The sequence below is a fragment of the Camelus dromedarius genome, chromosome 21, assembly GCF_036321535.1.
Source record: "Camelus dromedarius isolate mCamDro1 chromosome 21, mCamDro1.pat, whole genome shotgun sequence".
Taxonomy (NCBI): Eukaryota; Metazoa; Chordata; class Mammalia; order Artiodactyla; family Camelidae; genus Camelus; species Camelus dromedarius.
In genome coordinates, this window is record NC_087456.1 from 35,336,201 (window position 1) to 35,363,189 (window position 26,989).

General features: G+C 43.5%; 1 protein-coding gene across 4 annotated transcripts in view; it reads left to right on the top strand.

Moving 5' to 3' along the window:
* PTPRC (protein tyrosine phosphatase receptor type C) overlaps window positions 1-26,989 on the top strand; it is a 102,531-nt gene that overhangs the window by 45,635 nt on the left and 29,907 nt on the right. The window contains exons 3-13 of one of the 4 annotated variants that reach the window (XM_010982197.3): window positions 1,095-1,121; window positions 5,048-5,245; window positions 8,985-9,128; window positions 9,906-9,986; window positions 11,131-11,157; window positions 12,881-13,096; window positions 14,218-14,346; window positions 15,764-15,922; window positions 19,953-20,072; window positions 23,931-24,083; window positions 25,910-26,121. In XM_010982197.3, the coding sequence (XP_010980499.3) occupies window positions 1,095-1,121; window positions 5,048-5,245; window positions 8,985-9,128; window positions 9,906-9,986; window positions 11,131-11,157; window positions 12,881-13,096; window positions 14,218-14,346; window positions 15,764-15,922; window positions 19,953-20,072; window positions 23,931-24,083; window positions 25,910-26,121 (1,466 nt within the window). The remainder of the gene's footprint in view (window positions 1-1,094; window positions 1,122-5,047; window positions 5,246-8,984; window positions 9,129-9,905; window positions 9,987-11,130; window positions 11,158-12,880; window positions 13,097-14,217; window positions 14,347-15,763; window positions 15,923-19,952; window positions 20,073-23,930; window positions 24,084-25,909; window positions 26,122-26,989) is intronic. The other 3 variants (XM_010982198.3, XM_010982199.3, XM_010982200.3) reach the window with 3 other exon arrangements.

Genomic DNA, 26,989 nt, shown 5'->3' on the forward strand with positions numbered 1-26,989 from the left:
AGCGATGTTAGCTACTGCTACACCGATATCTTATTTCCCTTATTCCTTCTTTTGCAAATCACAACTCTAAGAACCTAATTTAGAAGGAAATAAGAATAAATGAGAGGAGGGGCAGAGAACAGCTCAAGTGGTAGAGCGTGTGCTCAGCACACACGAGGTCCTGGGTTCAGCCCCCAGCACCTCCTCTAAAATTAAACAGATCAACCTAATTACCACCCCCCCCAAATCAACTGAAAAAGAAAGACTACATAAAACTTTAAAAAATGAGAGGAGAAGGAAGATTATTAATGGGAAGATAAAAATGAAAAGAAAGTTATTTTATATCGGGTAGAAGGGTAAACGCTGAGTAAACAGGGCAAGGATGCAGATGCAAATAATGTAAACTTAAAACAATACTTAAGTATGAATGATTCAGGAAAAGTAGACAATATAGTGAGAGAATAAGAACATGGTCTATGTATTTTAAACTATATCTTGTAATAATTATGCACATTTATATATTGTATATTTCGTATATGTGCGTATAATAAAAAGAAACATTTTATTTCGTGGAACAAACCAGGGGGGTGTAATTGAAGAATACAGGATCATGCACCTCTGATGGCGCTTCAGGGGGAGAAAGTTTTTTCCCATCAGTGTGTCCTCAGAGCATGGAATCCCAAGGCAGGCAGGTGTCTTAAACACGAGAGGGTCCGACCTATCCAGTCAATCAGTAATCGTTATCTCAATAAATGAATGCACTTGGGAAAACCTTTTGAGAAGTCTTTTCAAAGTCTTTTGCAGACAAGAAATTAATTCCAGTAGCTCTCCTTTATTCTATTATGTTTTTAAATTTTACCTGAGATTTCAAAACCTAATAGCATAGTTTTGACACACCTGGGCTTTGTAAACGTGATAGCAATAGGAGGAATATGGTTTCATTGGGGTAAAAGGTACTGAAAGTTGCCACTTTGTAAATGTGAACTAACAGAGGTGTATATACATACACACACACACGCATGTATATGCATGTATATACATAAATCTAACTTACATTTACACATGTGTGTATGAAGTTTGAATCTTTCTAAGAGATGCTTTTTTTTTTTTTGCAGGACAAGGTGTGGATACTACAACTAACGGTAGGAATTAATATTTGGATTTTACTTTATTTTTTGTTGCCAGTTTTATATACTTAATATTGATAGAATTTTCCATTATCATCTAGTGAAATCATTTTTAAGGACAAGCTTTATAATCATGAATGGTCCTTGACCTTCTCTTGATCATAATATGCCTGCTTATAAGTTTTGGTAACTACCTGAACATATATATTATTACTTGTAAATGTATTTTGTGTATAAAGTATAGCCTTTCTTATATGGACAGCAAATCACATGGTAGATTTCCAACCTCTTTTTTAATTTTAACATTGTAAATAAATTTATTTATTTTAGTTTGATCACAAAACTTCATAGTGAAGGAGCTATGTGAGAAATTAGAGAGAATTCTAAACATAATTACATACATATAAATTCCTGCAAGAGAAAAGCTTTGACATTATTTAAGATAGTTTGTCATAATCATTTCCAAATTCTATTGTCACAACTGAATTCAGTTTTAACAAGTTGTCCTAATCCTGAGATAAATTTAAGCAATGCAGATGCTGACAATAAATTCATACATATCACGTGCAAAAGAAGAGAGAGAAATTAGATTGCATCTGGTTAAAAGTTAATTACATCGCTAAAGTGTTACTGTTATGAAATTATATTATTTGATTTCCTGATCAGTTATATGGTTGACATTATGCAATGGTAGGTAAAGCCGTTAAGATAACCTGATGTAACCATTATAAGGCACAGTTCTAGTGAGGCACATTCACAGTGTTCTGAGAACTGGATTATTAAAGGAACTATTTCTGTAATTAAAGAAAAATTCATGCCGAACTTCAGAAACAAAGAACTGTAACAAAATGTTCCTGAATATGCGTAAGAAGCGTGCGGTCTTAATTTTAAAAGGCGTAATATTGGGACTTTGTAGTTTTATAGTGCCTCAGAGAGGTTCCATCCGTACATGAAAGTTGCTGCCACTTAGCGGATTGTGATTGGCTTATGCCACCTACTGGGGCGCAGCTGGGCATTCCTCCTTTGCGGGAGGATAAGTTCATCTCAACCACAGAGACCGGTTGCTTCTGCAGGTGGGGTGGGAACGGGGTGGAAAGGGGAGTGAATGTTTGAAACGATAGGTGACCCTCACCTTGCGGAGAGCTTCCACGATCTCTGCATGGACTCTGTTACCGCAAGCCTCCCGGGGATGGAGCCAGGTGAGTTAGAACCGTGATTCCCAGGTGCCAATCCAGGACGGCCCCTGCCAAACACCGCCAGCAGGACGGAGACCAGTGGGAACCAGCGCATCTGCAAAGCGTGCGCGCGGGGACCGCGTGGGATTGGCAACTGGAGCGCGTCTCCTAACCCTAAATTAAACTCTTATTTATGAACCCAGGGAGTGTGCACGGAGCTTTAGAATGAGTGCAAGGGTGACGGGACTTCTGGGTGGGAGGGTGGCTCTCAGAACACCGTTTCTTCACACACCAGGGACTAAATGTGCTCCAGACCAGAGTGCCTTAGGGGTGCGGCTCTTCAGAACGGTAGAGCGCTGTCCTGTGGGGTGTTTGGGGTGACTCTCCTTCTCTGTAATTCAAATCTGACAAAAGGATGGAGTGGGTGATACAGGGAGATTGTTGCAACATTTTCCTCAAAGCAAAAGGGATCATCGGAACCCTGCCACTCCCAAGTGAGTTCAACCTAAACATAGCAAACAAATAATGGGTCTAGTCTCTAATGATGAACGTGAATTAATGTTATTGGACAGAACTTCAAGCCCCTCCTTCCCTCTCTTCCATCTTCTCTCCCTCCTCCACCTCCCTGACATGTTTTTTTTTAATAAATTTTTTCTTGCGATGAGAACGTTTATTTTTTTTAATTTTTAAATTTTTATTCTTTTTGGAGAGGGCAGTCATTCCCACCTTTTAGTCAACATATATCAATGAGAGAACGAACACAGGTTAGATTTATGATTTTACACCAAAGACAGGAAGACATTCCTTGCCTGTTACTTAGTTGGATGTGATGGCATGTAATTAAGGGTGAAAATGTATTAGTAAAAATATGTATTTGTGAGTTATTAGGATGTGAAATTTTAGAGGTTGGACATTTTCTTTGGAAAATAACACACAGAACAACCGTGCGACCCTTTGGGGCTCTGTAATCACAGACCGCTCTGCGGTCTTTCCTGGGCGCTGGCGTGGAGGGGAGGAGGGGGGTCTACAGGGCTCAGAGAGGGTTTATGTGTATTTAGCAAACATGGATTTCACGTCACCTGTGACATTCACGAGTGAAGCTGGGTCCTCCCTGTGTCATCTTCCTGTTCCTAGTCAGTGACCCTCCGTTCCTGTTCTCAGTTCTGTCCTGTCTTAGCATTTCTGCCCCTTTTCTAGCCCCCCCCAGTTGTCCCCCCTTCCCCTATCTGTGCTGTGCTGTCTCATCCAGCCTTGTTGAGCTGAATGAACAAAACTACTAGTGGCATATAGCTCCATTTTTCACTAATTAGACATTGAAAAACATAAAATGTGCTATTCGTAGAAGTAAATACATGTCAAACAGAGAACATTAGGGAAACACCTCTATAATCCTAATCTTCAGCGATCACAGTGCTGTTTTGCCTTTTTAAAACAACTGGCGAACTCCCCCATTCTCTGAGATAAAGGAGCACTGTTTCCGGGCGAGAGAGCGCGACGCAGAGGCTTCAGCACGCGGTGCCATTGGCCCGCTCTGCTCTCAGGCCAGCTGTGTGAGCACCACCACACCCCGCCTCCTCTCAGCTTTCTTCTTCTGAGGTGCACTGGGGCTGTGGGAGATGGTATATCAGTATCTCAAATTGTGTTTCTTTCGTTGTCATGAAAAAAAACCCATTTTTATAGACTTGGGTCATTCGTCTATTTGTTTATGAAATTTGGCTTCCAGTCTTTTACCTGGCCTTCGCTTTGTTTGAATTTGATCAATTAAAAAAAAAAATCAGTGTGTGCCTTTTAGAAGTTTGGTCTTTTATTTTTTTCTCCTGGAACCCTAGCCCTCTGCATAATCACGTCCCAATTTTATCTTTATTCTTTTCTTCATTGATACATCTTTTACAATTTCTCTTTCTTTCCTTCCTCTCTTTCTTTCTTTCTTTCTTTCTTTCTTTCTTTCTTTCTTTCTTTCTATCTTTCTTTCCTTCCTTCCTTCCTTCCTTCCTTCCTTCTTTCTTTCTTTACAATTTCTTGGAGTCATCTTTATGCCTTGGATTTTATCCTTCTGAACCTAGTTGCTTTGCACATTGAGAATCTAGCAATTAAGTGGGAAGAGGTCAGAGACTAGTTGCTTTTAGCTCCATTTCCCCATTTTTACCTTTAGCAACTGTTCCATGGCTTTTACTATTTTTATTTATTTATTTTAGACTTTTTTAAAATAGAGGTACTGGGGCTTGAACTCAGGACCTCATGCATGCTAAGCATGTGCTCTGCCACTGAGCTATACCCTTCCCCTAGACATTTTTTCAAAGTATTTTTCTTCCAGTTTTTAAAAATTGAGATATAACTGACATATAGTGCTATATACTTTTGGGGGGTGCAGGGGAGGTAATTAAGTTGTATTTATTTATTTATTTATTTATCTTAATGGAGGGACTGGGGACTGAACCCGGAATCTCCTGCTTGAGAGGCACACACTCTACTGCTGAGTTTGTTTTCGATCTTAATCTATTATATCTACACCTCTGATGGCATCTACAGCTGTATCTATGCAGGTGCACATACGTGTGTGCACTTTCAAATGCACACGCCTATACACATATACACCGTGACTCACAGCTGTGTGGTGTGTGCATGGGCACACACGTACATGTATGCACATTTAAGTACACATCGTCATGGATGGGAGTCAGTAGGCTCAGATGGGCTGACGTTTCAGGATATGATTCACCTCACCTGTTGATTTTCTCCTCCCTGCATCTCTCATGACTGTGGCAGGACTGAACACAACAGAGGCATCCACAAGTCTGCCTCCAAGTGACCCCTTTCCTGCTCGCACCACTGCATTCTCACCCGCAAGCATCTCTGAACCAGGCAAGGCCGCCTCAGAGACCGTGCCTCCTCTAAACCCAGGCAGCCCCACCGCGGAAGTCTCCTGGGACCATACGGCTCACAATGGGACTCCTGCTGTCACAGGTTGGCGGACATCCTAACTCAGATGGGGTTAGGGAGACTTGGCTCTCTTTCTGTTTTTTCTTTATTTCTTCTTCTTTTTTTAAATTTTAAAGTCATCAGAACAGTTTTTCTTTAAGTGTTTAGGTTCTTTGTGTGTGATCTTACAAAGTGTGTAAAACGCAGAACATCCAGGTGTGAATGAAACGTTGGCTGACTAAAGTGACGCCCTGGGGCTGTCAGGGAGCAGGGGGCGAGGGAAGTCCGCCTGGGCAAAATCCGGGTTGGGGGTGTTTTCGGTGTTCCCTGATCTGTCTCTGCCAACCACATCATTCTCCTGGTCCCGCTCACCTAGGCTTCCTGTCGGCCCGACAGGTCAGAACTCCCTGCTGCGGGTCTGGGTCGGCCCCGCCCTCCCTGGCTCTTACCCCGGAGTAGAATCTTTCTTGGTTCAGTTTCAGATTCTCAATATCAGAAAATTATCAGAGACAGACAGTTCATTTTTTTTTTAACCACACTGAGGATTAACAATCCAGTTTAGTTATTTGGATTTCTTCTAGCAATAGCTGCATTATTTTTCAAAAATTAATAAACTAGGGTTGTGCATCCTAATGGTAGAATTTAAGGTACTGTGGCCAAGTTCATAGCAAAATATCAGGCTACCGTAGGAGGTGTTTCTGCCAGGCGTAGCCCCGGATGCCCCTGGAATCCGGGGGCACCCCGATCTGCTTGTTGGTCCTTTGTGAAGCAGACAGTTTCTAGACATGATCTGATCAGAGACTGAGCTCTGTGTTCAGTAAGGTCATCAGTCTTGGCTTGGAGCACAAGCGTGGGGAGCTCCGGCCCGGACTTGCGGCCCAGGGTATGTGCAGAGTTTTGAGCACCATCTTGATGGAGGTTTCTGGCTGCCCTCCCGCCAGGTGAACTGAAATACGGGCAGACTGGCTCTTGAAGAGACGGAGCCATTTCCCACTTTGGTAAACTGTAATACCAGTTTGCTGCTTATAACCTCTCGGTATTTGAAATTTTCACCTGCGCTGGGGAGGTGTTGATGCAATGACCTCACCTTCCGGCCGTCGGCGTCCGTCAGCGCGGACGCTGCACCTGTCGGCGCCCGCGGGCCCGCTGGCGCCCTCTGCCGGCCGTGGCGCCCGGACGCCTGCCCCGCAGCGTCAGCCCCGCTCCCGGGCCGCGCCAAGTCCGGGCTGCCGGCCGCCTAGACTCGTGCAGCTACGAAGAGCGCACGGACACCGTTTAACGACGCGGGGAGGGAATCCAAGCGCTGGTCCACGGGTCGCATTTGCTGGTTGATGAATTTGGAAATTCATCCTTTCATAGTTACCCTCCCGCCAGGAGACCACGTAACAAAGGTCCTTGTAATGGAGATGAAATACTAAAGAATGAGAATTACGAGTGCACTGGGAAAGCCTGTTCACGGGGTTCTTCAGGGCTTCCTCTGTTTCTGTTTGGGACAAGTGTTACTGCGCAGTGAAAACTTCCTTTCGTTAGAGATGAAGAATATGTACGCAGATTCTTTACTTCAGGACCTCCTGCCAGTAACAGACGGAATAAAAGCAGGCCGTGCCTCTTATCGATGAAGCGCACTGAGAAATTGTAACCACAAGTACACTGTTTATTAAAAGACTGAAAAAAAATTAGATGCTTACATTCTCCGTTCGAACACCAAGATTCTTTCAGTTAAGCACCTCTGTCTATAAAAGCTGCAGACTATCCCCTCCCTGGTCTTTCCAAAATCACTGTCTAATCAGTTCACGGTGCCCTTTTTTATCCTGGAAAACAAGCATGTTTCTCGGGTTAAAAATGCACACAGACACGTGTAGCCGTTAGTGACCTGAGGGCCTGGAAGTGACAGGTGTGAGTGGGGAGCCTGACAGCACAGTGACTTTCCCTTCAGTATGAATCCCACGCGGAAGCAATATATATCAAGTAGAGTAATTATTATTTTGAAGCGTTAAGACGCTTCCCTTGGCCTGAAAAATCATGACAGGCAATCCACAGACTTTAAACATCTGGGAAAAGACCTGCCCTCACCTCCCTGCCTGGTTTCCTGGCTCCCACTACCGTGGGAACCGCAGTAAAAAAATGTGGCGCTGTTAGCAAATCCATGGATTCCCGGGGTGTGGCCGGGAAGGAGGCATGACCTGGGGGCTGATTGTCACACAGACTACTCTGCTTTGCCCCATCAAGGAATTCTTCCTCTCACAGGGGCGCATTCCACTGATTAAAAATCGATTAAGATTGATTAACCTAATTAAAATAGTAATTACCACTCCTAAACCATCCTTGAGATTACCTGCTCAAGGGAAGTGGTTTTCATATGAAAGGGGAGGTGGGCGATTTAGCGAGTGGGGGAGGGCCCCTCAGAACCTCCTGATGACCAAGGACACCTGGGAGGGGCAGAGAGAACACGACGGGTAAGCGAAAAGAGAAGAGAAGAGTGTGGAGGAAGGCAAGCCTGGCTGATCCCAAAATTTGCAGAGGGCCAGTTCTGTGCCTCCTATTTTTTTTAAAGGATAAAAAAAAAAAAATGCATTTTCTACTCTTTTCCTTGCTCTGTTGGAACCTTCCTCTGAGAAGCCAGAGCTGAAAAATTGATGTTTCTGTTGTTCATTCTATTCCACGATTGAGTTAAATTTGGAAAGTTTAGTGGTTTTTGAAGATTGAGCTGAGAACCCAAACTCAGAATTTTGGAAGATGCCCGTTCAAGCCTCGCGACGTGTACATGTGTGATTGGAGGCCGCCTGCGTGCTGGCATCGGAGCACGTGCGCCCGTGCGCTGGGCTTGAATACTGAGGATCCGACTGCAAATCCAAGACTAACCTCACACTGTTGAACCAGTGACCCCAGGGATCGTGACGGTGAAATAACCACATGAACTCAAATAGGAGCTGGCCCGAATTTCCTTTGCCTTTGTCGGGACCACTAGCAAGGTGCTGAGCAGGCAGTGGGCACCCAGTGAGCGCCCGTGGCCCGCCCGTGCTGGGAGGAAGGTGCGACCTGCTGTAGGTGCTCTGACCTTGATGATGGAACGTCCTGACCAGACACAGGGTGGGGTCTCGTGGGCGGCCACCCTTGATGGTCTACACTCGCTAGCACGTATGAGGTTGGAGAGGAGGGGATGTTGTCTGTGTAACGTGGAGGCTCTTGGGCTCCAATCCCGTCTGAGTTTTCCCGGTCTCCGTAGAGAAGGTAGAATTAGGACCTTCAGCTGGAAGGAAAAAACCCGAGCTCAGCAGCTGCAGGGGCAGCATCCCCTCCAGCTCTGCTTCAGGAAAATTAGGCGAAGCACCTGCACCCAGGGGTCCCTCCCCAGAGAGGCGCGTCCCACCCGAGGCGCTGGGCAGGGCTGGCCGCAGGCCCCCGTGCAGACCTGGCCGCAGCCTCTGGCCCTCAGAGCTCACTTCCAGCCCTGCGGTCTCGGCAGCAGCCAGCGGCTCCCACTCTGCGTGTTCTCAGGGCTCTCTAAAGCAGCCCTCCCCCGGGCAGTCCTCCAGGCGGAGATCCCAGACCCTTTCCAAATGTGTGCTGTGCTTGCAAAACTGCGCGGGATCTGAGCCGTCTGTCAGTGAGCTCGTCCCTCCCACAAGCCGTGCTGCTTTGCAGCCCGTTTTGCAGGCACATACGTTGTGGCGTAGCACGAGGGCTGCAGCAGCAGCGGGCATGCGGACGTTGGCTGCGTGGCCCCTGCCCTGGCGCGGGCGGCAGGGGTGCGTGGCGCTGCTGACGACCTGTCTGATTGCAGGTGCTCCCGGAGAGAGGATGACAGCCCGCACCTTGCCCGCAGACACTGCTCCCTCACCAGCAACCACCCTCAGCCCCGCACACAGCAGCCTCGCTGCCTTGCCTCCACGCATCTCCAACTCGACCACCAAAAATACCACCTCAGGTTTGACCGTGATGCTCTAGGTGTTTTAGGTGCTGGATGATGAGATAAAAACTTGAAACTTTCATGCAGCTCTTTCATTTCACACCAAATATTACTTGCAGCTTTCCCATTTTACCAATTTTCATATATTGTTACTAAATTAGGCAAAACACTCCTCCCCAACTTACCAGAAAGCTTTTTCTGGGCCTATTTTATTTTATTATTTATGTTATAAAAGTTTATGGCAAAGAAGAAAGATAACAGATTTTAGTGTCATCTAGCTGAGAGCAAATCCAGCCTCTTAATTTCCTAGCTGACTTTGGGACAAGTGACTCTTAGCTTTCTGTGTGTCGGTTTTCCCTTCTGGAGAAATGGATGTAATGATATTCATTTCACACAATGGATGTGAGCACTGAATCTGTAAAAAGCCTGGTATGAAATGAATAGAACAAAAGTGTAACTGGTGTCCTTGTTAGTAATTAAAATAAGGAGAGTAGTAACTGATCGGGTAAGGACTAGCCTGGGCAGGACTGCACATCAAGGCAGAATTGTACCAAGCAACGAACGGCTTCCTCTCAGCTTACCTGATGCTTAGTTCCAATCCTTTGAACTGTTAGTTATCTTAAAGAGCCTTGTGTAGATTAACCTTTGATTCACTTTCTTGTTTTAAAAAACAAGCGAGTGTCAATTCAAACTAGGAAGAGATTCGGTTAAGTTGGTCTTTGCTGAAGCGTTTCCGCCTCGCCCTGCAACGTGACAGACGCATTAACCAGTGTTCCTCTGTTCATTTCCTTGCAGATTCGCTCTCCACACCCCCTGCACCATCCTCTCTGACCACTGCAGCAAGCACGTACTCTGCAACAGCTCCCACAACCATAGGTGACAGCCTGACCCCCAGTCATGCAGTCACACCACCGCCACGCGCTTGGGACACGCTCACAGAAGGGTCTTCCGTTTGCTCCGCCCTGGGCTCTTTCCCGGAGAAGTTCACTTGAGGGTTCTAGTCCCGAGGGCTAGTCAGAACCACTGCTCTGTGTCGGCAGTGCGGCAGCTAAAGCTCAGGGCGTGGTGTTGCGGTGACAACCTACGACGTCACGGTCGCAGCATCCCTCAAGAGTTGTGTGCTTCATGAGACGCACAGAGAAATGACCAGCTAGGCTAGGGCTTCTAAGAGAGGGTTTTGGTATTAGGATGAAAAAGGACAGTTCTATCAGTGGGGATCTCTGTTTCACGAGGTCAGTAGCAGGGGAGTGATCACAGGGCCCCAGCCGTGCGCACGGGGCGTGGAGACAAAGGCAGGGCATGAATGGCCATCACTTGGTGGGTGTCCATCAGAGGTCAGCCACGCAGAGCCTGCAAGCGTACCATTCTCCCCCCAATTTCTCCAACTCAACGATCAGATTAGCGGAGAGCTCTCAGCCTCCACAAAGCACATTTCCACTCAGTTCTTCAGTCAAAGACACGCACTCACACAAGATATGTCTCAGGGGCTGGGGAGCACAGTTTGGCGCCCTGGACCCAGTATCTGTGTGAAGCTTACAGAAGTTAAACCAGGGAGTGAAGCAGCCCTTGCTTACTCTCTGATTTTTTTTTAAACAAAGGTGTGAACTGAACTCTCCAGGGGTAGTGATTCTATAAATGTATTTGAGATTCATTAAGGGGATGAAGACTTTTTAAATGAACAGTCAGCCACGTTATTGCCATTCTGTGATCAATGTGTGTCCACCAGGTCTTAATGTGACATAGTCACAGTTGTGCTCATTGGGTCAATTCATGAAAATGTCTTATAGAACTAGCTCCTTGGTTTACAACCTTTGAAGTTTTGAGATCAAGACGTGGGACCAGGCACCGCCACCTCTGCGTTAATCTGCTCCGCCTAGCTCAGTCGCCTCTCCAGTTTATGGAGATGAACCTTTGTGAAGCGCCCTGCCCCAAAATGACAGAGTGGAGATATTCTAAAATGCAGCTTTCATAATTTGAATTCTTTTTTTTTTTTTTTTTTTTTTTTTTTTGTCTATTACAGCTACTACAACTCATAAGCCAGCATGTGGTAAGTTTGTTTAATTAAAGGCAACGTCTATCACTTTAGAAAAGCTCTTAAATTACTTCCTTCTCTATTCCAAGCTTCCAACACTCCCTAGCGAGCTAAACTCCCTGACTCTAGCTCCTTGCCGGTGGTTGTCTCCCGTTCTTAAAAGCCAAGATCCTTCAGGGCAAGAAGCTTCGACGTCATACTTGGACCTGGCTCTGAGGACCCGGGTTGATAGTTACTAGCGAAACAGTTAACTTCAGTTTGGGATTTTATACAGTGATAAGATAACGAGTTTGTCTTGGGCTGGGGGGAGGATTCAGGGTGATGAGAAACATGAAATCTGAATAATACCTCACGGCTAATCAAGAAGAGAACGGTCCTCCTGTCTGTCTGTCTCTGTCTCTCTGTCTTGCCAGGGTTCAGCTCAGAGCAGGTGCTTGAGAACAGCTTGTGCCCGTCCTTTTCCCATTATTCTTCCTGTGTTCTCAGTGGAACCAGGGTCCTTCTTCATGGCCAGGGCTCCTGCCTCCAAGTGTTCCTAGATCTCACCGCTGGGGTCGCTGCCTTCGGTGGCTCTCCGCACATTCAGAGTGAACATCCACCTTCGTGTGTTTGCTTGATTAATATGACCCCGCGTGACCAGGTTTCTCATGTGTTACTGCTTCCTCGCACTGTTCACTAAGTAACATGCCAGCATACGTAGCTTTTCAAGCACACGTTTCTTGCGGGCCCCGTCTTCCCTCCTGCTCTCCTTCCTCTCCCCTTGGAATCCCACGCCATCCTCACCCGGCACCTCCTCCTCCATCAGTCTGTCCATGCCCTGCTCCCAAGTTAAAATGCAAACGGAGTCACCTCCTCCGGACACCTCTCCTGTGCCTACAGTCTGAACCGACTTCTCTGTCCTTTTACTCCGTATTATTTTGTGCGTGATCTTATTTTAGGTGTTTTTCCTGTTTTCTGTGGTTCCTGCTTATGCCTGTGTCCATGTTGGATCCTAGGGTCCCCAAAGCTTAGCGCTTGTATCCCTAGTGCTTGGGACAGCATCTTAAGCTAAATAAGGGCTTCATAATTTTTGTTGCACTAAAAAAAAATGAGTGAATATATTAATGGGTGTTGAAAAGACATATTCACCAGTCAGTGGCATCTATTTAAATAAAGGGGAGCGTGAGACTACACTCTCATTTTCACACTAAGGAGGCATCGTTATCCATAATCTTACAAAAGCGGAGGAATGATGGCACCTGCGGTCTCCAAGTACGATGTTCCGCATGTCGAGAGAAAGAGGTCATCCCGAACTCCGTTTCAGGAAGCAAGGGGGTGATAAAGCAGGAGAAGGAACGTGCCAGGTGCACTGTGCGTTGCTGCGTAATTCAACAGTCACCGAGGCCCTGCTCATGACAAGTGTGACACAGGGATCTGGATCTGCGGTGATGATCAAAACAGACAGGACTTTGCTCTCATGGGATTTACGGTCCAGTTAGGAAGACAGACAGACATGAATCCAACAATCATATAAATACAAGCTCACAAGCCGGGGTCGTTGCTAGGGTGGTGACAGATGGAATTACGAAAGAGCGACATGGAGGCCCCCGGTGTGTCCTTTTCCTTTTTTATGTTCCTGGGGATATTTTGTTGGTGATTTGCTATTTTTTTAAAGTACGTGTTGAGTTTGTATTACGCAATGTAGGTTTATTCGTTCTGAAAACTAAAGGACAATCTTCGCGGTTTAATTTTCTTTCAGAAAATAAATATGAAGGCATCAGTGTGAATTACTCTTACAACGGTAACGGAACATACAGCGCAAAACTTGCTGCTGGTGATGAAGTGACATGTGACCCCCTTGAGTGTAGGCAGAACCAGCTGCATGGTCTGGAGACGTGCACAAATCACACTGTTGAGATAAAACATGACTCGTGTGGCGATCCACCTAAATCTCTACAACTCGAAGTTCCACCAGGTACATGTCCACTGATTTCTGTCTGTGTGTTTACAACAGGGCAGGTTTGTGTGTGGCGCCTCCCAGTGGTCACAGGAATCAGCAGGTGGGAGAACAGGCCAGCGGGGTGGACTTCCCACTCTCCTGACCCAGTGACAACAGGACCGCCCACAAGCCTCTGCGTTTGTCCCATTAATCCAACAACCGTGTGAACACCCGCCTCCCTGCACTTCATGAGGGCGGCTCACGTCGATGAGATGTGGCTCCTCCTGAGCGACTGCTCAGCTTTTTCCTCCTCTACCTAATTCAAGTCGTTCGACACGGATGTGCCCACAGCAGCCCTTCTAAATCCAAGCGTGGCTGCAGTATCTTGGAGGGGAAACGGAAAGGCAAAGGTTTGATGTTTGTGGAAGGAGCAAAAGTGCGTTCACCCCACAAAGCTGAGTCACGGGCGCGTCAGAGCGCTCAGGGCGGCTTCCGGGGACGAAGGGGCCACCCCAGGAGCCCGCTCCACAGAGGCCGCCTCAACAACACGCACTTTCCAGAAGGGATCCGCGGACTGCGTGAACTTGCTGAATCTCTCTCCTCTGTGAACAATCCAAGAGCGCTGATGGGCTTGCTAATGTTTGAACAGGTCAAAGTCTGGTGTTTTTGAAAAAATGCCACTTAACTTATTCACTTTTTCTAAAGGTTTCTGAAATACATTACCAATTAAAAATAGAAAATGACTGCTTAAAAAAATAACATTTCCCAAGAGGGAAGACTTCAAGCTCTGTGTAATGATCATTCAATAAAACAATCAAAGTGTAAGTGAAAATTTGAAGATATAAATAAGAAAACTAAATGGAATGAGTGTTTTAAAATGCACACAAAAAATGCAATTTCATCTGGACGTTTGCTTGAGTACCATTTCTTCAATGTAGCATAAATCCTAAATGAAAAGCTACTAATATGTGTGACGTTCAAAAAGAATAAACTAAACGTTCAAGAAATGCAAAACCCTGAGAGGCCTTAGACTTTTACAAAAGTAACCTAGATTCTTGCCAAATTCTGTGTGGTGAATATAGTTTCAAAGACGATCACGGAGCCTACGGCACAGCACTAAGTACTCATCACCTATTTTTACATCCTCTTCTCGACAGATCCTGAACATTTTAAACTTGAAGTTTGTGTGGAGCCTGAAAATGCAGCTACATCTCTTTGTTTAATTTGGAGAAAAAATGGAAGCAGTGCTTGTGATGCAAATAAAATTACGTACAAATTTCAGTGCGGTAAGAGTCTGGCGTTGACCAGAAGAGGTTTTCCTCTACCGTGGGAAGTTTCTCTAGGCGTTACCTAATCCGGCCTCCCTCTCTCCCTCCCTCCCCCTCCCCTCTCTTCCTTCTTACCTTTCTTTCTTCTATTTTTCTTCCTTTTTCCATTCTGTCTGTCTGTCTCTGTCTCTCTCTCTTTCCTTCATAGCCCATGATGTGTTTGGAATCAAATCACTGTATTCTCTATACCCCTCACATTCACAAAATAGACAAATACTCCCCCTGAAAAATGATTTTTGAAATAGTAATATCAATTAATTTATAAGAATTTTCTTGGCAACTGTTATACATGGGCATTGTTGAAAATCAGAGAAAAGAGTTATAAAAAATCGTGACACGCATACTGCTAGAGCGAAAGCCCTGAGACCCATGGGCCAGAGGGCTCGCCCTGCCGGCCCTCCCTCAGCACCACCATGAGCAGCTGCCGGCAGACTTGGATCAGAGAAGAGTAGAAAAAGGGTGCTAAGTGCTTCTAGGAATGGGAATTTGGGTTCATGGGAGGGGGGACAATTGAGATAACATTTCGTTTTAATGATGACTGATTTAATAACTTTTAATTTCCTTTCATTTGTATTTATGGAGATGAAATCTCCCTCCCCTGGCAGAAAGCCATCTGCTACGCCATGGTTGGCAAGATGGACAGACAGACACAAACACACACACTCTCACACAAAGGCTGGAGTATGATGCTGGTTGTAATCGTCATGTTATGGGAAATATGCTCCACTTAGATGCAAGCAATACAAGGCAAACAAGAACAAACTTACGACAGACTGATGAGAAAACACTGATCTAAGATGTAGAAAACAAACTTATGGCTACCAAAAGGGAAGGTGGGGGAGAGATAAATTAGGAGTTTGGGATTAATAGACACACACTACTATACATAAAATAGATAAAAAACAAGGAACTATTGTAGAGCACACGAACTATGTTCAATCTCTTGTAATAGCCTATAATGGAAGGGAATCTGAAAAAGAATATATCACTTTGCTGTACACCTGAAACATTGTAAATCAACTGTACTTCAGTTAAAACATGTAAAAAAACCCAACGACCTAGGATATCTACAAGGTAAAGAGGAACTCAAGTGCAATCTCAGTTTCTGAACAGAGAGTAGTGAGCTAACGCCTCATTCCCTCAGGTAAATGAGAGACACTGTCAAATTTAGTCTTACTGCCTAACATTTTCTTTACAATTGAGTATGGCAAACGCATACACTGTTATAGCAGTTTTCAGAATTTTTACTTGTTGTTTTGGCCTTTTGCATAGGTTTCTAATCCAACAGATAGTAAGTATAGATATAAGTACAAAATAAAATTCAAATGTGATGTGTTACAGTCATGTACTCACATGCAATCCTTACTTCTTTTAGGTGACTACCCTCGACAAAATAGCAGTGAACAAATTAGTAGTAACAAATTGGAATTCAAAGGCCTTGAACCTCAAAGGACTTACATTTGTAGTTCACAAGTATACTATAATAACCTGATTATTACTAACCAAACTAAAACTATTAAAACAGATTTTGGAGGTGAGTATATTACTTACTTTTATATGTTAAATTTCTTTTCCTTTTATGTGCTTATGATTCTTTGAGAATCACAGAAAATGCTGTTATGGATTTGGAGAAAGGGTTTTAGAATATGGATTTGAATCAATCTTTAAAGTAGAATTTAGAAATAAATGACAGAGGATCCAAACCTCCATCAAGTTTTGTGTGTGTGTGTGCGCGCGTGCGCAAATTAAAGGCTGTGGTGAGGTTGTGGTGGAAACAAAACTGTGAGATGAGTGAAATGCTTGTTCACTCATTTCCCATTTCATTTCCTCTCTTCCTGTAGCATCCTTCTCTCGTTGGTGTGTCCCACACCCTCTGCCCCTCTAGCAAATCCTGCCTCTGATAGAAGCATAGTGAGCACATAAGCTAATAAAACACCGTGGTAAAGCTAAGGATCAATGGCAAATAGTAATTGTTACTAAAATGCCAGCAATATAAACTACTGATAACAATTGGAAAATAAAATTCTGGAAAACAACAGCAGTTAGAAGGTGAGGGGAGAGAAAAGTGAAAAGTGCTAAGGCTTCAGTCTTACTTAGTAGAATTAGAGAATCTGGTTAAATTTAGAATCTGCTAGGAAAATATGTCATTTGTACATAAGACAATTTATGCATAACTACTATAAAACGTGAGAGAAAGAGGTAAGTAGACGGCATTGCTTATAAACAGTAGAAGAAAGCTACGGCATAAAAATTCTACATGTTAAAAGAGGAAAAGGAGAAAGAAGAAGAGGAAAGAAAGAGGAGGGAGAGAGAGAGTGTGTTGGAGAGAGAGGGAGAGAGAGAGAAAGGAGACGAAGGGGACAGGAGAGGAAGAAGAAAAAGGTGGCAGGGAGGGAGGAGAGAGAGAACACTAAGTAGGAAACAGAATGTAAGATAGCAGAAACAGGTCACAGTGTATCAAGGTCACTATGAATATAAATGGCTTAAATTCACCTTTTGAAACAAAGATATTCAGGCTTGAGTAAAGACCTATTTGGAGGGAATTTGTAGCTTTAAGGAAGATCAAGTGACATTTTAGGGGAACTTTTTATCGCTTTGCTATTTATTGAATGAAAATCAATGGAGAGTGCTTGGAAAAGAACCAAAAACAAATGCAAAGATAGTAGAAAGGAGAGAATAACAAAGTTTAGAGGATAAATTATTGAAAGAAGGAACAAACAAAAATATCAAGAATTTATTAACACATTTAAAGACTTGTTTATTAAAAGAATAATAAAATAGATCTCTAGCAAAATGACCCCTCCTCCAAGGATGAAAAAAAAAAGAAAATTAAAAATACAGAAAAAATTTTACAGACTATGAAGAAACTTTGCATCTAATCTGAAAAGTTAGATAAAATGGATAACTTTCTAAAACATATGAATTATGGACATTTACCCAGAAAGCATTAGAAAATTGGGGTTAAAATTATAGTTCAGTACCTCTCCACTCCCTTCACACTCCCTGTCTGCTTATATCGCCTGCCCTTTAAAAAAGAAAAACCATAAAAGCAAGTTTGCCAACATTCAAAGAGCAGTTATTTCCTATCTTATCCAAACTACCCCACAGTACAGAAAACATGGAAATCTATCAACTCATTTCGATTACTGTTAGATTTGGGATAGGCCTAAGGTTAGTGCTATGTGGATGCAAAATTTGGGCAACTATAGAGCAGTCTTTTCTCTGAACACAGATACTAAATCTGTGTTTAATGAAGTGGACCCTTCAGTACATTATCAAGTATATAGTTGCCAAAGAAGATACACAGATGTCAAATAAGCATAAGAGAAGATGCTCCACGTCATGTGTAATCAGGAAAATTAAAACTAAAATAACGATAAGGGATCGCTGCACACCTTTAGAGTGGCCAGAATCCAGAGCACTGACGTCAGCAAATGTTGGAGAGGGTGGGGAACAGCAAGCACTCGCATGCATTGCTGGTGGGAGTGCAAAAGAGTGCGTCGCTTTGGAAGGCATTTTGACAGTTCCTGTTAAACTCAACGTAATCTCACCATGCAATCCAGTCGCCACACTCCTTGGTATTTACCCAAAGGGGCTGAAATCTCACGTCCACATAAAAACCCTCACATGGATGTTTACAGCAGCTTTGTTTGTCATAGGATCTTTTGACAGAACGTACTAAAGTGATTCTGATTTCATGCGGAAGGATGGAGAGCTGGCGATGAAAGGGCTTCCTAAATCCACGTCTCCCAGTCACCCCCAAAAACTCAAAACCACAAGAAAAAAAAAATAAAACTACAGAAACATTATGTCCTCAGCATAACTAGAAAAATTGAATGGTTTTTGGACATTAAGTACTAAAATTAGTATAGTCTTTATAAATCACTGTGACAAAGTAGAAATCCCAGAAAAAAAAAATCTTTCATTTTTTTAAAAGTACAAACGCAATTCAGTGGAAGAAGGAATTTCTTTTTTAAACAAATGATCCAGTTATCCCTTTAGGGAAAAAAAAAAAAACAGCCTTTAAATCTCAACAAACACAAAAATAAACTCAAAATGGATTGCAGGCCTAAACACTAAAGCTAAAACTATAAAATGTCTAGACAAAGACATTAGAGAAAATCTTTGCTGTTTTAGTGTAGGCAATGGTTTCTTAGATGGACACAAAAAACAACAATCATAAAAGAAAAAAATTTAGAAATCAGACTTCATCAAAATTAAACATTCTTGCTCTTTGAGTAAACCCATTAAGGACATTAAAAAAAGCAATCCACACATTATTAAAAAATATCCACAATTTTTTCAGCAAAGATAGTTTTGCCAGAATGTATACAGAACTCTTCCCCAAACAAAATAAGACATCAAGTAACACAATTAAAAATGGGCAAGCATTTTGAACTTGTGCTTCACAGAATATACTCAAATGGCCAATAAGCTCATAAAAATAGGCCCCATATCATTAGTCACCCAGGAAATGCAAATTAAAGCAACAGTAAGATGACGACACTGCACACCAACTCAAATGGCTAAAATTAAAAAGAACACAAACAAAACCTGACAATACTGCTGGTGAGAATGCAAAGTAATAAGCCAGCAATTTCACTCCAGATATTTACCAACGAGGAAAGGACATGTCCCTAGAAAGACTTCTACACAGATACTCATAGTAGACTGACTCACAGTGGCCAAAAACCTGGAAACCACTCAAGTGTCCACCGACAACTGGATGAATACATAACATGTGGTCTGCCCTTACAGCGGAATGCTACTCACAAGTAAAAAGGACTGACCACCGACACGCAACAACATGGATGGCTCTTTGGGCCATCACGTTGAGTGCAACCTGCTAGACGTAGAAAAGCACTCATTGTTTGGTTTCATGTCTATGAAATGGAAGAAACAACTAACTTCATCAGTAGTAACAGAGGGCAGTTCGGAGAGTGTTTGGGTTTGGACAAGGGGCCTGGGTTGACTGGGAAACGGCAGAGAACTTCCTTCCTATGACAGGAATGTTTCATGTCTGATCACGATGGTGGTTATAGAGATGCATGTATTTGTCAAAACTCATCAAACTATACCCCAACAAGTATGTTTCAGTGCAAATTACACCTCATAATTTTGACGTGAGCATTGATTACATGCTTCATTTCAAGTTCTGATGACTGGCTACTGGGAGTGATGACCAGTGCTACTCCAAATGAGGACTGTTTCATTCATCAACACTACCAGGGACAGATTTTCAGCACGGTGAAATCTGGAAATGACCAGACAGCTGGACAGCAGCAATAATATAACAATGCAGTAGTGATGGGAGGGAGAAGGCGTTTTCAGGTCTCTTCAAGTCGGGGGAACATGTGGGTTCCGCGGTGCCACCCGGAGCGGCATTCACTCTGTTAAATGACCTCTGGTGCAACCCTAATAAGACCAGTTCTCTTTCTTTTAATTTCATTATTAATTCATAATTAAAATCAAAATCTGGCAATTTAATAATGCATGCTAATAATATGAAGGATGTTTTCTCCATGCCTTAGTTTTCATATTTTATATTCTTATTCTTTTAACAGATCCAGGAGTCCCTAAGTCTCTCAATTGTTCTAATGTAAGTGCAACTGATGCACAGCTCTTCTGGGAACCACCTGAGAGGACTTCTCACGGGTTCACTCTTTGTTACTGGAATGCTTCAGGTAACTTGTATGGAATTTAATTCCATCTAGGAAAAGACGAATCAAATGCGGGAAAGTGCAAGACACATGGGTTCAGCCGCAGAGGGCGCCACGGGCCTCCCTGCACAGCAGCTGGGGTGGGCGTCCTCCATGCCCAGATTGCAGAACTGCTTCCCCCGCTGTGGGCTCCCCAGCCTCTGAAATGACTAAAGCTCAGAACTGCCCCAGTACTTGCTTGTCTCTCTTGATTTCCTTAGTTCTCATCCTTACACCCCGCAGCCTAGAGAAAGAAAACCTCTGGAAAGACGACACACATACCTGTCTTCCAAATATTCCTCAAGTGAGCGACACTGGTTTGAACTCACTATTCAGGACCACAAACAGACCACTTCCAACACTCACTTCAACTGATACACATAGGAAATTGAGTGACTAAAATCGAACATGTACCCATTTAGCCACGGAGGCCAGTTTGATGACAGGTAGAATCTTGGGGGCGTAGTTCTAGTTAGCGTTAAACTTCTCCAGAAATAAAGGTGGTCCAAAAAATGTGCTATGACTGGTTCAACCAGCAGACTGGTTCCTCCAAATCAGAGGCCAGTTAAGAGACTAAACATCTCCTGGACAATTTATCCAAAATGCTTGTAGAGAACACTGAGCACCAGTGGGCCGTCTCAGAGCAGACTCAGCACCTGGGAGAGCCCCTTGCTAATCGTTTCCCTACAGCTTAAGGCAGGGTTCATGTTAACATCTCCCTGAAGTCCATCTCTTTGGTGGGTGGGTAGATACCAGACCTAAATTTCAAATTTTGAAAAGTAGAAAACCTTTTATCTTCAGCGTGTTATTTCGTATTTTGATAAAATTTTGCTTTTGCTGGTTTCTTGAATCTTAATAATCGAACAACTAAAGCAAAATTCAACACATGTGTGGTTTTCATATTACCCTAAGAGGACTCAGATGCTGTGGAGGAGAAATCTGTGCAGTGTGTTTACAAAGTTACGTCTATGAGGAAGGACGAATGCAAACTACAGGACGTTAAAACAGTGGGACGATTGGATGTCGTCTGCCTCACTAGGAACCTCTTGTACAAACTCTGATTTCTGTATGAGCACATCCTTTGAATTTCTTTTCTCTTCTCTGAATCTTCTACTCGCGGTCCCATTTGTATCTGGCATACAAAATACTCACATATTATTCTGGCAGTTTTTGTTACTTTTAATTAGGTCTTAAATTCCATTTCATGATTTTATCATTAATCATTTCAGTCACTGAAAGCTGCAAATTAAAAGAGGAGAGAAATGTAGTTGACATTTCTTTCATTTCCTCTATGTTTTTATGACTATTTTAAGGTTTTGTTAAACATTTCAGTAATGACTCTGGGAGGAGAGGTCCGTGTATATGTTCAGAGCTCAGACCACGTGGCTGAGGGTCGCAGGACTTCAGATCAGTGCTTAAGTTCGACAGCTTGAACCGTGCTTTATTTGCTACTGTATGTTCATGTTTTGAGCGCAAGACCCCTTGGGCAACTTCGGTGTCGTGTATGAACTTAACGACGCCAAGGGACAATGAAGGCTTCTCGGTACCGGGGGCGAGACCTCAAGTCATGGTTGCACTCAAAGGACTGTTCTTCAGAAGTCATTGAAACCAACGTGCACCCCTCAGGGTCACAGCGATGTTACTGGAAATGATTTTGTGTAATGCCTTTTTTTAAAGAGTGAAACTACCTCTTTTATTTTTTTTAAGAGCAGCTCAGATTGGGAAGTTGTTCATGGATTTCCTGAGGTGTTTTCTAAAAAGCAAAGAGGTGACAAATGTCCTCAGTCAGTGTCTTTCTAGCCATTTCCAGAGCCGCAGGCATGACTTGAAATGAGGCATGTTCCTATTTCCCTAAAGAAAACAAAATTTCAAGCCCTGAGTCAAGTAAGTCCTTCGCTTGTCCCGCTCAGCCTGTGCTTCTGACTTCAGAGCCCTGAGGACAAGTGTTCCCACACGTGGAGGAGGCGGAGAGGCTCATATGAAGTATACTGGCCTTTCTACCAAAGCTTGGAACCCTTGGCAATTGGAAATGAACACTGGGAACCAGCTTTCTAAGCACTGTACACTTACATTCCCCAAATGCCAAAATCTTTTGAAAAATGTTTTGTTCAAAATTCAATCAACAATTTGACTTTTGTCAAGCTGGCTAAAAGCGTCACAGAGCAACATAAATGAACCTTATTTTGATGCTGAATTGTGAGGTTGTGAGGTTACACCCACAAACAGACAAAATCGAGTCACTGAATGGAAGCCAGATGGACCTTGAGAATGACTTGTGGGTTGCAGCTGAGTTAGCAGTTCATCCTTGTCCTTGCAGCCAGACCCCATATCAGGAGCTGGCAGAAGCTAGGAGTCGGCAGACTACCTGTCCCTCTGTAGAACTGCCCCTCTTCCTGTCCCCAGAGAGAACTCTCACTAGGGTCAGGGCAGAACTGAGTAGCAGGTGTAAGTTGATTAAGTCCAGCTTTGAGGATTTCTGAGAAAACAGACACTTACCTGGGCTGAAGCAGGCACTCTGTCCCATCCACCGTTCAGCCTCCCACGGTGAGGTGGAGAGACACCTGTAGCCTCCATTTTGTGGGTAAGTAACTGAGACGAGACATCAGCACGTGATAGATCTTTTCTCACACTGTTTCTGCAAGTGCCTGGGCACATCCAGCTGGACCAGAGAAGTCAAGTGTCCAAGAGTAAGAAAGAGCTGGCCCCTGTGCAGTCGTTGGTGCCCTTTTCTGTCCCGGGATGCACAGTGAAGCTTTGAGCAGAGCCTCAGTGTCCGGACCTCATCCTGGCTCTGTTCCTCCTTCCCCGTGAGATCATGGGCAGACTGCGAATGTCTCTGAGGCTCAGTTTTCTCATCTGTAAAATCTGATGACATCAAGAGTGCCAGCCTGTAGGGCTGTGGCGATGGCTCACGGATTCACGTAGACCACCTAGAGCCGAGCTCGGCACAGAGCACCGTCTCCGCATTGCTCTTACCGTGGTTGGCGCTGTTAGCGGTGTCATCACTGTAGCTGCTACTAAGTGACACGCTGCCTCTCTCATCTTTCTTTAGACTATCTTTCTTGGTGGCAGTTGGCTACTCGAAAACAGTCAGTGCCTAGTGACTTTTCAACTTAACAAATGCTCAGTCATCTGCCTGAATGTTTAAACGTATTTCAGCAAGGTGTCCTCTCTCCTATCCCCACCCAGGCAGACTCTGCTGTCCTGGTCGGGTTTGTGCCTGAAGTCAAAATGCTCCTTCCTTCCTTAAAGTTTTCTTCTCTCCTTACACCTGCTCAGTCGCACTCATCTTCTAACGAACAGCTCAGATTCTCCTGCCAGCGTGAAGCTTTGCTGCATTGTCTCAGCCCCCATTTGTTACTATTGAGCTTAGGCCGTAGGACAGGGTGGACCAGTCTATTGCCGATCAAGAGAATTCGGCGTCTCAAGTCCACAACAGTAGCTAAAACCAATGCTCAAAGTTTTGAGGTTAAGTATGGAAAAAAAGATTTCACCAAAGTACCAGAAAAAAAGGCCTTTCACAATATGCACTGTGGGCTGTGTTTTCTCAGAAAGCAAGGAGACCATCTTCTCAGATATGCCTAAAATTATTAAATACGTGGTGCAGCGAATTAACTATAGGAAACCATAATCGTTGTATATTTGAGTCTATTGCTAGTAATCGCATGTGTTTGATCCATTTGCTAATAATTGTGCGCACTTCCGAGCACCAAGGATGTTTTTATTTCTCCATCATGCAGTTTTGGAGTTGGCTTGGAGTGATTTAACGTAGCGACGAAATTAAGTGTGTGGTCTTCTTGACTTTTGATGACTTAATAAATGTTTTCTTTTTCTTCCCTTGAGATCGAGTATGCCTCAATGAGACTGAACGCACATACACTCTGAGAAATCTGAAACCTTTTACAAGATATGATGTAACAGTACATGCCTTTGTCAATGGAAGGGTGTTTCGTCCCGGAGCTGATGCGAAATGTGAATTTAAAACAGAGACGGCACGTAAGTTATAGGCGTCGGTGCTTTTTCCTGTGAGCGGCAAGGAGGAGCGCGCAGCACGTCCACCTCCGTGCTTCGTTTGGGAAACACACTGATCTGGCACATAGGTTGACATCCAGGGTTTATGATCATTTAAAATACAACCATTTAAAACCCCGCATCCTGGGTTCTCTGTATTCTTCAGAAGTAATCACTGTAAGCATGCAGTATAAAAGTTTATGGAGTGGCACAATTTATAAGATTTCAGGCAGTTAAGTACCTAATCATGTTAGATAAAAATACATTACCTATTTTTATTTCTTTATTGTCTGGAAATATTGACTGCTGTCAGTCAACTTAATAACGTCTCACTCACAAAGCGTCCCCTTGCTAACGTCTGCTCACCTGGCAAAACACCTCATAAATCATAATATGTTGTTGGCACTTTCTGCTCTGTTACAGTGAACTACCTACTGTTTTATTTTATGTCATCTTTTACATTCATTTGGCTCTTGCCACCTGTATGATGGCTCCGTGGATTTTTGGTCCAAAAGTGGATCTGTCTCTGAGGTTGACGTTAATTGCATTGGGTCAGGGAAGAAGAAACGCCCTTGAGTAAGGCAGCAGCTTTCAGCTCCAGGGACCCTAACTGGCACCAGCTCACAAAGAAAAATTGTCCTGTGCAGGGCTGGGCACTGAATGCTCTTAATATCATTTAGGTTCTGGTTTCAAAAGTCTAGGCCCTCTGTCAGTTCATCCACATTGCTGCAAATGGCATTATTTCATTCTTTTTTATGGCTGAGTAGTATTCCATTATATATATATATATATATATACACCTACCACATCTTCTTTATCCAGTCATCTGTTGATGGACATTTAGGTTGCTCCTGTGTCTTGGCTATTGTATATAGTGCTAACTATGAGCATTGGGGTCCATGTATCTTTTCAAATTAGAGTTTTCATCTAGAGATTATCATACTAAGTGAGATCGGTCACACAGAGAAAGACAAATATCATTAATCACTTATATGTAAAATCTATAAAAATGATACAAATGCACTTATTTACTAGACAGAAACAGACTCACAGGCATGGAAAACAAACTTATGGTTACCAAAGGAGAAAGGTGGGGAGGGGAAAATTAGGAGTTTCGGATTAACAGATACACACTACTAGATATCAAATCGATAAACAAGGACCTACTGTGTAGCACAGAGAACTATATTCAGTATCTTGTAATAAACCATAATGGAAAATAATCTGAAAAAGACTATCTGTATACATATCTACATGACTGAATCACTTTGCTGTGTACCTGAAACTAACACAACATTGTAAATCAAGTCTACTCCAATAAAAAGATAAATAAAAAGTCCAGGTCTTCAAGCTCTATGCTTTTGTTATGTTCCTGAATTTCTGTGCTATCACAGAAGCAAAGACAATTCATTGCTTCTGCTAAAGAATCCAGCCAGGTAGCTGTTCACCAGGGTCATGTAAGCACTTCCAGAAAGGAGGACCTGGGTGGTCTGCAGGCCTTTGGGGTTTCCCAACCACCCTCTGTCCCCTCCCCACACTCCCCTGTTTTCTCTCTATTCTCTATTTCCACACACGCCCCTTAAGGGAACTGCAAACACTCTCATGATTTCAAGTACCACTTAGGTGCTAATATTTACTGAATGAATGCGTGATTTAATTTGGACGTTTTGTTACAGCTTTTCCACGTATGCTCTGTCCTAGCTTTCCAACCCATAACCCCCATAGTTTATATTGTACCCAAAGATAGTCAAGTAATTTAAATATGAATTTACCAAATGATGAAAGCAACACATCTTTCTTCCTTTTGGTAGCTCCAAGCCCGGTCAGGGGCTTAGAAGTCCTACGGAAGACAGATAACAGTGCAACTGTGACTTGCAAGGCTCCTGCTTATTTTAATGGTCCTGATACAGAGGACTACCATTTGGAAGTCAAAATTGAAGATAAACCAGTTAGATATTACTCAAGGAAAATGTGCAGCTTCGTGGTAGAAGGTCTTCAGTACTCAACACAATATACATTTGAGGTAAGATTACAATGTCTATAATCAGCGCAGAACTGATACGCATCACAGCCACTCGTGCGCAGCATTTAAATAGTGCTGAGACCAATGCTCATGTAAACTTGAGAAGCTCGAATATCTGAAGGGATCATACTTCTAAAGTTTGAAAAGTTTGCCTGCAAACTTTTCATCTCTAGTACTAAAAGCAGTAGTTTTTAGCAAATATTTTGTTGGGATATTTTTGACCTTCAACGTGATTTACTTATACCTGAATTGTTGCTCCGGTGTCAAGTAACACAGCGTTTTATGCGCTGGATGTCACTTTATCACTTCTTTCTTTCCTCTTGGCTTTTTATCTTTACTAGTACAACTTTTTTAATTACAAAAAAAATCTTTACAGGTACATTGAGATTAGAAAATAGTAGAAATAAATATTAGGAAAGACTGATGAATGTAGAGAAGCATAAAGCACACCTGTAAGCGCGCTGTCTGCCAGCCGTATTTTGCACGTACGCCTAAGATGGAGACACTCAGGCTTCCCTCCTGCTGCAGGGAAGGCCTGCGGTCCTTCTACCCCTTGTGTGTTTCTTACCCGTAAGTCTCCTTTACTGTTTACCTGGAACACTTCATTTCCAGTCATCAAATGTGTGAGGATTTTTTTCCCCACGTCAAGTATCTGTGACACCGGCTGGGTGTCCCATCATTTAATTCAATTCTGACACCATCTACCCAGAGGTAGCGTCAGGTCCCACGGGTTAAGGGCTCGGTCTCACAGGACTGGTCCCACCCACTTCAGGTGCCGATCGCGAGAAGCAGGGCCCTACCAGTTCTGCTCGATTTGGCTACCCAGGGGGGGCTCCCTAGACCCCTTCCTTGGGTTTGTCTGCTCTGG